At 28.7% G+C, this 11640-nt stretch overlaps 2 protein-coding genes across 2 annotated transcripts; both read left to right on the forward strand.

The window, feature by feature from the left end:
• Positions 1-2192: 2192 nt before the first annotated feature.
• LOC125824963 (fatty acyl-CoA reductase 2, chloroplastic-like) lies at positions 2193-6542 on the forward strand. The gene is made up of 9 exons (XM_049504316.1): positions 2193-2532; positions 2896-2999; positions 3291-3490; positions 3616-3716; positions 4179-4392; positions 4491-4652; positions 4975-5056; positions 5573-5961; positions 6377-6542. The coding sequence occupies exons 1-9, from the start codon at positions 2193-2195 to the stop codon at positions 6540-6542; spliced, it is 1758 nt and encodes a 585-aa protein (XP_049360273.1).
• A 2994-nt stretch (positions 6543-9536) lies between these two features.
• Positions 9537-10456, forward strand: LOC125825325 (zinc finger A20 and AN1 domain-containing stress-associated protein 4-like). The gene has a single exon (XM_049504674.1). It carries the CDS (start codon positions 9710-9712, stop codon positions 10163-10165), a length of 456 nt encoding a protein of 151 aa, XP_049360631.1. The 5' UTR covers positions 9537-9709; the 3' UTR covers positions 10166-10456.
• Positions 10457-11640: the final 1184 nt, after the last annotated feature.

The following is an 11640-nucleotide window of genomic DNA, read 5'->3' on the forward strand; positions in this document are numbered from 1 at the left end:
TAAGAAGCCTAATGAACCTAAAAAAAGGATCAAGGCCCAGCAGAAATTGCTTATTTTTCAAGACCCCGTTATAAGTTCTATCCATATATCGTTTGATCGCCAAGTCATACTTTACTCGATTGCATTTTATTGGAATTGAGATAATACCCTAGAGAAATTTGACTTTACTTTTTTGTTTCCGAAGTAACTCTCATCAACTAGCACTAGTTTGATGTCAACCTTCAGGCGTAATTCATCAAATTGGTTAAATCTATATTTGTATGTCTCTGGAGTGGAGTGATTCACATGTATCTTGGGTACCAGATACATGGGAGAGTGATGAGTGAGATTTGTTATGTGTCCGAGATACATGCGAATTCACTTGGATACAATATATCTAGAACAAATTACACCTAAATTTGACCTCATGTATTCCAGATACATGTATCGGGATGTATCTGGACGCACCAAAATCTTGTAAGACATGTAATATTGCAAACTCGAGTGTATCTAAGTAATTAGCTCCTAAACTAGTGAGATTTATGTAAGTTCAACACTCTATATAATTGCTGATAAATATTTTAACGACTTTGGATGTAATGACATTAACTCAATTGCCGTTAATTTTTTTGTGTTACTGTCACTAAATTTTTCTTTTGTTATAGTGTTACATTCTATTATTACATTGTATATGGCCAAATTCATCGGTAGCCCCCTATTGGCACAAAATTTCACTTAGACACCTCAACTAGCTAATGTTCATTTTAGACACCTCAGGTAGGATTTCACTGTGTCATTTTGATACTTTTCGTTGGCATGGCATGGTAAGTGTAATGCACCCAAAATCAGCGTGTGAAGGGGCTCTTTTTCAGGTAAAAAAAATAATATTTAAAAGGTCAAAACTATTCTTCTTCCTCGTTCTTAACTCCACCACACACCATCCATTCACCACCGCTGCCACCATCGCTATTAATACAATCAAATTAATTTTTTCATTTTTTCAGTTCCGAAAATCACCACAACCATCGACATCTTCTCATTCTTATTCTTTAGATCTAACGATTACAACTTTTATTGCAATCTTTCTAGTTCAGTGCTACACACCATTGTACATCTATCACACCCATCAAGTTCATATATGCAGATATTCATTCTAAACGGGAGGGACTATCACGTACAAATAATACATAGCATTCGTATTTGTGCTCCTTGTATAATTTTATTCCTTTTGGAGGTATTGTAATATTAGATACACAATTAAAAAGCATGAAATTGATAACATACAAATTAAATCTACAACAAAAAAAAATGAAAATCTGAATTTAATAAAAACCCCAAAAAGAAAAAAAGTAAAAGAAGAAATTAGGGGTAAAGAGAAGGCGCTAGAAAAGTTTGGAAGAATGAGGAAGAAGGGGTGGGATAGTTTGGTGGGGTTTTAGAAACTAAATGCTTTTATTTATTATTTTTGGCTGAAAATTAATTTTTCCTTATAATGTATTTTTAAAGTATTATTTTGTACTTAAATATCACGTGTCTTATCTTAATTAGCCATTATATTACATTATTCGTGAGTGTGTTACACGCACAATGTAATTTTAGCGGATTGTCAAAAAAGTGTCAAAATGACACAACGGGATCCTACATGAGGTGTCTACAATGAACATCGTTCAGTTGAGATGTCTAAGTGAAATTTCGTGCCAACTTTAGGGGGCCACCAATGAATTTGACCATTGTACATTTATGTTGAAAAACAAAATATTCAAATACAAAAAATTATCTTATTTCTTATTTCAAAGATAATAGTAAGGTGTAAAAGTTTTTCTTCGGAATGCATCTATCGAAAATATGTGATTTTCGATAAAAATTTCGATGAGTCAAAGAATCGTGTTGAAGACATTCTCAAGTAATTTAAAGCATGTTTTATCGAACATTTTAAATTTTTAGATAAGATCGTCACAAAACACAATTTTAAAATAATAATAAAAAATTAAACTAAAAATAAAAAATAAAAAAATATGGTCAACAGTATTACTGATACTCATCATGTGGTAGTTGTTATAGCTTTTATTGTAAATGACACATACACACATGACACAACATATTAATTTATTACTAGTCTTTTACACTCCCTAGCTTGCCCTATAAATAGAAAAGATTATTTTATCTCCTATCCCGCAACTTCTCTTTTATTTTTTGTGCCAATTGCCAATATAATGCTTCTCTCAAAAAACACGTTTCCCCTATATACAAGGGAATCGCCACCTAAATTATTTTCTAAAAATATTTTTTCTTCTAGGTTTGATAAATATAAAATTGTTCCCTCCTTTAAAAATGAAAAAAGAAGTATGAAAAATATAACATGTTTGTCTTCATTTTTTTCTTCTCCAAATGATCAACATTTTTCACTTAAAGCATTTACTAATGCTCCATCCATAATTATGGATGATGAAAAAGAAATTATATCTCAAAAGGCCAATAATGGTATAGGTATTGTTGAGTTTTTTGAAGGGAAGAACATTCTTGTCACTGGTGGTACAGGGTTTCTTGCAAAAGGTACAATAATTTAATAAACAGTAAACTTGTTTTGTATGATCTACAAGTCACAAGTTCGAACTGTAGAATATTTAAGCATTGACACTTACATATACAATATGCAAGTAGAAAATATTACTTGTATAGGATATATAATACGTTCATAAGGACAATATCATACCAAACGTCCTGCTTTAACTTTCTTAACTAGCCTTTTCACAATATTTTTAAATTTTGAGTTTTTTTTTTATATATATATATATACACTAATACTGTAAGAAATATTTTTGGTATCATCAATGCAATTTTCTCTTGATGTAATATGTATCACTTTTATTTGTAATTATTTTTTAAGTGAATTGATAATATAAAATATTTTTGCAGCTCTTATTGAAAAGATGTTGAGAACAACACCAAAAATAAACAAGATCTACATCCTCATCAGAGCAAAGGATAAAGGAGCTGCATTTAACAGATTAAAAAGTGAAGTATGTATAAATTATATATGTTGTAATATAAAATAACAAAATCTGTCGTTAATCCTATTTAAACGGATAGTAAAGGACAACTTATGCCACAAAATTTTTAAAAAAATCCTATTTAACTATGGATTAGCGATATACTATGGCCTAACAACATAGTATACAATAATTATCTACTAGGCTACAAGTTATTTAGTGATAGATTAATGATGAGTTTCGTAGTTAATTTTTGTTTATATAGTGTTAAATATAAATATGAAACAATTATTAATATATAGTTTCTCTTATTATCATCAGATTATAGAGTCAAAATTATTCAAATGTCTAGAAGAAATGCATGGTGAATATTACAAGCCATTCATATTGAACAAATTGATTCCTATAGTTGGAAATATATATGAGCCAAATCTTGGTATGGATATTATTACTGCTCAACAAATTACTCAACAAATTGATTTGATTATTGACTCAGCAGCAAACACCACATTTGATGAGAGGTTCTTTTTTTTTTCCTAAAAATTATTATTCAACTAAGGTTATACAATTTAAATTAGATTTGATTATGTGAGTTTATTAATTTTATGTTATTAATTTATAATTACCATTTGATTATTTTTTTAAGGTATGATTTTGCTCTTGATGCTAATGTGAATGGTCCATATCAACTCGTGATGTTTGCCAAAAAATGCAAGAATCTTAAACTTCTTATGCATTATTCCACAGGTATGTATTTGAATATTCTTCAATAAAAAAACATATGTTTTTATATGAATATAAGTTATATACACTAATAATGTAACAAGATGTTACGCTATTACCATAACTTAATCGATTCTAGTAGGTTATGATTTTCTTTTCTAGGATCAGTCTTGATATGGAGATCTATAACTCTGAGTTATTGTAGGTCAACTTAATCTAATGTGTAAAAAATCTTTATATTACTCGGCAAATAATATACTCTTTCTAGAGAAAGTTAAGTTCCAAAAATCAACATGGGTTGTGGTGCACTGGTGGGAGTGCTTCATCCTTAACCAGAGGTCTCGAGTTCGAGCCCCTGGGTATGGAGAAAATCATGTTAGGAGTGTCACCCCCAAATGTACACTATTAGTGCATATAATATAAATCTTTGTAGATATGATATTTATTTAATTACAATATTGAAATATGATTTTTATTTTCTTGAAGCATATGTTAATGGAGAAAGAGAAGGATTAATATTGGAGAAGCCTTTTACTATGGGAGAAAGCATAACAAAGGAAAAAATCACTACAATTTCTTCTTTTACTAATTTTCCATCATTGCATGTTGACAATGAAATGGACTTAGTTTCAAAATTGAAGAACAATATTACAAATAATATTGGTTTGGAGCAAATAATGAAGAATTTAGGAGTTGAGAGGTATTTTCTCTTTTTATATAATTATATTGATTGATATAAGAAAATAATTCATTTTTTTTAAAAAAAAAATTATACTTAATTGTTTGTTGATTAAATAGGGCAAAGTTATATGGATGGCCAGATACATATACATTCACAAAGGCAATTGGTGAAATGATGATAAATAGTATGAGACATGAAATTCCAATACTTATTCTTCGACCCTCCATTATAACAAGTAGCTATAAAGAGCCTTTTCCAGGATGGATACAAGGATACAGGTGACAATATTGTATTAAAATTTCTCTTGTTTAGTTCATATAATACTTATGATCAGTCTCGGAGTAACAGAAAAGTTATATCCCTATGATATATTATATGTCACAGATTTGAGATGTGAAAGCAGTCACTAATGTTTTTATTATGGTAGATTGTCTGTATCACACCTAGTGGCGGAGCTACATATACTTGAGGGGTGTCAACCGATACCCCTTTGTCGGAAAATTACACTATATAGCTAGAGAAATTCAGACTCTGTCACTAATCAAATTAATATTGTTTCTTACTTTCTATGTTGTCTTTTTCTCTCTGTCTCTCTCTTAGGGTAATTGACCCTTCAATTTTTCTATATGGAAAAGGGGAACTTCCTGCAGTATATTGTGATCAAGATACTCTTATGGATGTGGTAAGTATAAGTTTCCATTACATTTTATTTGTTAATTTGTGGCGATTTGGACTCGTTGCCTCACGTTCTGTCTTGATTCTTTTTCATGTGTCAAGTACGTAAAAAAAAAATTAAATAATAATTATTGGCGAAACTCAAAACGCTTGATTTCTGTCGATTGTGATACAATGATATAAAATGTTTGACTATTTCACTTAAAATCTTAAGCAATAAAACAAGATACACTCTTATTCAATTAGTTATATATCTTCGATGAAATTCCCTCTCATTTCCCGAACTGTGAATTTTTTTTAAACTAATGATCGGCAGTGAGACTAAAACTCAAGACTTTTACCCAATTCATCAGCCGCTAGCATAGCACATAAGCCAACAGTAGTATGAATAAGGCATAAACTAGTACATAACATACTTTTATTTACTTAATATTTCCAAAAATAATAATAATAATAATTATTATTATTATTATTATTATTATTATTATTTTGTATAATCTGACCAATTTTTTACTTGATTTAGATTCCAGTTGATCTAGTTGTAAATGCAACAATGGCTGCTATTGCAAAGCATGGATATTTGCAAAGTCCACAATTAAATGTGTATCATTTAGCAACAACATTTGTGAATCCTCTTGCAATACATCAAATTTTTGACTATTGCTATGAATATTTCACTTTATTTCCTTTAGTTAACTCAAAAGGGGATAAAATTGAGGTTAAGGAAATGAAATATTTTGATAAAATATCAGATTTCTCAAATTATATTTGGGAGGTACTATCCAAGCAGCATAAGGTACAAGATTTAAGTGAAAAAGAGTTATTGAAGATTCATATGAGATTTAAAAGGAAAGTGGAATTTCTCAACAACTTTAGCATGCTCTATGAACCATATGGTTTCTATAGAGGAAGGTATGAACCTTTTTTTATTCATTATTAATTTATACGTCTTGACTGTGTAAATAATTTCTTACTATTAGATCACTCAAACAATATTTATAAGAAAAATTCTGTGAAATTTGAGTTTGTAATCTTGAAAATAAGGCGAATTTTCTACTACACAACATATAAATAGAGAAAGAGTATAATTATTATTTTGTCTGTTTTATTTTATATGACACGTTTTCTTATAGTTTATTTGAAAGAGTGGTAACATTTGTGTAGATGAAAATAATTAAACTATATGACAAGCTTTTATAATCATATAAATATCATAACACGTTACGAAATTACAAGCTCTTATTTTGTAGACAGTCAAATATCATCACATAAATAAGAGTAAATTTTGTTTGTGTTCATCAATTTTTCTTCTTTTATTTTTTGCAAGGTTTCACACAGGCAATATGAGGAATTTAATGGAAGAAATGTCTGAAGAAGAGAGAAAAAACTTTGAGATTGATGCATCAAACATAAATTGGAAAGATTATTTAACAGGAATTCATATTTCTGGTGTGAGAAAACATGTATTTGAAGGCAAAAAATTATGTATTTGAAGGCAAGAAATAGAATTATGTGAAATGATATCAATTGTGAAATGGTTGTATTGTGTGTTTTTTATTCTATAAAATGATTTGATATGATTGTGAAATGGTTAATAGTTGAGGTTAAATTTGTCTCTGAACTATGTGAAATGGTATTAATTTTTCATCTGTTAGTAATTGAGATTAGATATATCATTGCCGTTACTAAAATGAGCTAAATTCACCTTTATTTTAAATCATAGAATCAACTTAACATGATATCACATATCTCACAATTAAGTCATAACGAAAAAATATGAACTTTTTCCGTAGATTTCCGGCATATTTGACCGTTCTCCCTAAGATGTTTAAACAAAATTCGACGTCTTATTAAAAGTTGAAAAAGAAAAAACTTTTATTGTACTCAAAAACACTTATTTCTTCACCAAAAGTTTAATAAAAAAATTAATTTTAATGTTTGTGGACCTACTCCTACTTCCTTAAAAGCCTTAATGGGCAGCAAAAAAACAGATACAACAACCTTGAATTAATTAGATTTTGATAGCCCTACGTGGCTTTGACAAAAAAGCTCGAAATAGAAACTGTCACTTCATCAAAATATTTATGTGGTATTGGTATTGAATGTCCATCTACTTTGATAGAGGGATAAATTCATAATTTAAATTTTAGTGATTTCGTATACTTTAGCATTACAATAATAACAACAACAATGCTATATACCTAATATTACTCTACAAAATGAAGTCTGAGAGGGTAGTGTATACAAATTTTACATTTATCTCAGAGTAGAAAATTTGTTTCTGAATAAACTCTCGGCTCAAGAGAAAAAATAACAAGTTAGGTCATACCTTATAATTTAATTCTTACAGAACTTATGTCAAGCGATATAAAAATGTAATTTCAGAACCCACAAATTATATAATAAAAAACAAAACTTAATTTCTACAAACTTATGTCAAGTGAGGCAAACGTTATCTAAGCTTACGCTGTTCACACATTTTTATTAAATGAGTAGTAGGTGCAAATTAAAAAATCCTTATATTTAAGGGCAAGGATTATAGATCATGACAAAATAAAGATAATTTTCTTCTTCAATTCCTAGATATATGATTACAAAAATAAAACTAATATTTTTAAGGAGTTTTGGGAAATTCATAAGGAAATTATTTTTTTAAAAAAAAACATGATTAATTAGTGGCACGTAGGCCGTTAGCCAACACCATATAATTAGTACATTTAATCTAATAATTAATAAACTAACTTTAAGCAATTTTATATACTTTTTTTTGAAAGAATAGTCTAAATTAAGAATGAAGAGTTGGTCGTGTCAACTTCTTGCCCTTTTCCTTTAGTATAATTGTATGATGCTAATAATTGCTCTTAATAATTTTTAACCCATACTTTGTCTTAAACTAAATTATATTATTTTATTTTGATTGCCTTTTCAATATATGCTATTTTCAAATGGATTTCATTTAGTTCCGATGGTTTAACATATTTCATAAGAATTCCTAAGTTGGCCAAGTCATATTTATGCTTCTTATTTTTCAGTTTGGACACTCTGACCAGTTAAGTTTTAAATGAATACTCGTTATTTTCTCATCGCATTTAATATTAGACAAAATTAAGTACTTTCTAATAACAAAAAAATGAATATAATGTGACTTTCTTTAGTATAACATCTCTCATACAATGTATGTAGAACGAGTATTATCACATCTCAAAGTATCTGTATTTTATTCTAACAAATAAACATTTTTATGATTTTATTTTCGTGTAATATTGAAAGTCTCGTGTTATCATTTGTCAAAGTATTCATACCTTATTCTCAAAAGTAAACATTTTCATGGTTTTATTCGTTTAATACTAACCATTTATGTCCAATCAAACATGTTCATAAATAATTTTGCTTTCTTTTATGTGGTTACTATTAAACCAAAGTTAAATGTGAAAAGGTCCATCCCTCATAAAAGTGCAAGAACAATACATTGTTTCTTGTACATCTTTTCTTTATTTAGTCTTTGAGTAATTAATTTAGAGAGTTACAATATTGATCCAAAACTATCAATACACCTAAGCAAACATGTAAAGTAAGAACACACAAAAAAGATTATTAAAATCAAATTCATTCAAATAACTTAATCAACTTAACCTACCACCTAACCAACAAGGCAACACTCAACCAATTACCAACTTGTCACCTCTACTCTCACACCACACATCCTTATCCATGTGCCCCCCCCCCCCCCCCCTTCAAACCCCACTATAAGAAGTTAAGAACCTTCCAAATTAGCCCCCATCAAATTTTACAAATAATATTATTCCATTACAATATTATTTAAATATATGGTCATTTTCACGCATAAAAAAATAAATAAACTTATAAATAAAATATAAGAATTTTGTTTAACTGTGATGTTTATTACTATCTTTCAACAATGAAAACATCGGATAATTTCATCTTTTAAGACAAATATATGAGCGGAAAATTCAAAGTATGAGACCTCATAATTTTTTTATTAAGTCTTTACCTCAAAATTTTCCTACTCCCTAGCTCTATTAATTTTTATTTGTTCATTATTTTAAATATATATTTTTTATTTGTATTTGTCACTTTTAACAAGAAAAATAATTTTTTATTTTTTATTTATTATCCTCAACATTAATTACTTATTTTCCAAACTCAAAAAATGTGCAAAATCCAAAATGGACAAGTAAAAATGAAAGGAAGAAATAATAACAAACAAGTATTATTGATGGTGTGGAAATGACTCTTTCATCCTTAATTTGATTTTTCATGTTAGAATTCAGAGCAATATAAAATATCTTTGTTAGAAAGCGTTTTACTTTCAACGCAATAGGATTTAAAAAAAAAAAAAAAACTCCTAATAATTTCTTCCACACCTCTTTGTTGACCCTTCCAGCCTGTCCATTCTAATATTTATTTATTTTATTACTATATATTATATTATCATCAATCCTTCTCATCATTAAAATTCCCCCTTTTGTTTTTCTCTCTTTTCTAATTCATCCTTCTCCCTATTTTCAAGATTCTTCATTCACCTTTTTTTCCCATTTTTCTCTCCATTTTTTCTTCCATTTTCCAACACCCTTTTGCTTTAATTACAAAACCCATAATTTATTTTCATAAAAAAATCAATCGAAAAAAATATATTTCTATGGCGGAAGAACATGAATTTCAATCCCCAGAAGGTGGTTGTCACCAATTATGTGCTAATAATTGCGGTTTTTTCGGCAACTCTACCACCGAAAATTATTGCTCCAAATGTTATCGAGATATCGAAGAGCGAAAATCCGATGCAAAATCAATTGACTCTCTATTTTCTCCGACAAAAAGGGTGTCGGAGAAAATAATAGTCAAGCCGATTGTTTTGACGCCGGATTTAGTGGAGGCTGCGGCGCCACAAGTTGTGACACCGCAGCCGAATAGGTGTTTGGTTTGTAAGAAGAAAATGGGGTTAATGGGATTTAAATGTAGGTGTGGGACCATCTTTTGTGGGACCCATAGGTATCCAGAGGTTCATGCATGCACGTTTGATTTTAAGTCAATGGGGAGAGAAGCTATAGCTAAGGCAAATCCATTGATCAAAGCTGAGAAATTGAAGAAGATTTAATCTTAAGCCGTTGGATTAGATGACTTTTTCTTTGGTGCCAAAAATGAATGAGATCGTCGTGATGATGATGGTGATGGTGGTGGTTCTCGGTTAGGACCAAATTGGAAATAAAAGGAAAATATTGGGGTTGTTTGGTTCCACAAAAAAGTTATGTGAATGTAAAATGTATATTTATATTTCGATTTTCTTTTTTAGTATTAATCCTTTTAATCTGGGAAATAATTTATGTTACATGGCTTGCTTTGTTAAAAAGAAACTTGAATTTCTCTTTATATTATTATTATTATTATTTACTTTCATGGGTTATTGGTTGAAATAATTCATGAAAAGTAGTAGGGGAAGAAAAAGTTTAAATTGATCAACAAATTAATAATATTTGGTGTGAGACTTTTTAAATTTCACGTTAGCCTTTGATGAATTTTGGACCAAGAAGTTTGTCGTTGTTTTCTGCATGCCAATTTGATTAACAAAAGTTGTCATATAACCAATTATTTTGTCAAATTTAATTAGTTGATCTTATTTTACATTAATTTACATGTCGTTTACTATGTCTCATCTGTAGAGATATTAGTAATTATGTCTATCAAAATTTGAATATAATGAAAGATTTTATTAGAATTTGTACTAAAAATCTTATGTTTATTTTTTAATTCACTTCATTGACTATTGTAAAATTTAGAGGTGTAGTTTTTGTAGTTGTGTTTTTTTTTTTAAAAAAAATGTCCGGCGCAGTTTTTATGGTATAATTTTTACTAATTTGAACTATTTTTGGTATTTGGTAAAGTTTGTATTGGGGTTTTTAAAATTGGACCTTTTTAGTGTTCTTTTCATTAAAGATAATCATATAGTCCAATTGATTATTATTGTTATGTATGAGAAGATTCAAAATTGAAAATCTATAAATTTTAAATTTTAAATTTATCTCCATACATATCGCAAAAATATTATTTTAACTTGATTTCTTCATGCTGTGTGATACTCTAAACCTTAGGCAAAGAAATGACAATGACTCTTTGTTAGTTTGTTTTGTCATACCTTCATTGATAGTTGTTTCATTTATGGTCTTTCTTACACTTTCAAAGGAGGAAGTCCAAGTTTATTTAAACTTGGACGATTCTGAAAAAATAAAATGAAAATTTAGTAGAATCGTTACGTCCAAGTTTAAATAACACTATGAAAGTGAAATGAGATAGTTATGGACTTTTGTCTCTACCACTTCACCATTCAATTAGTAGTAGTTCTTTAAATTCATTGCCAACTAAATTTTTTTTTTTGGACCACAAAAAGATAGTCCTCTTTCTTTAAACTCATTTGACAATGAAACTTTAATGACACGTGTCAAAAGGACAAAATTTTAAAAATTATGATATTAGATCACATCAATGTTTGAGTTTGCATATATCCAAATTGTATTTGTTGTTCTTAACCATCAACTATGTGGGAGAAATATTGAACTTTAATAAATCTGTTTTTTG

Source organism: Solanum verrucosum, unplaced genomic scaffold, assembly GCF_900185275.1.
Source record: "Solanum verrucosum unplaced genomic scaffold, falcon-dt-bn FXZP01000125.1, whole genome shotgun sequence".
NCBI classification, from domain to species: domain Eukaryota; kingdom Viridiplantae; phylum Streptophyta; class Magnoliopsida; order Solanales; family Solanaceae; genus Solanum; species Solanum verrucosum.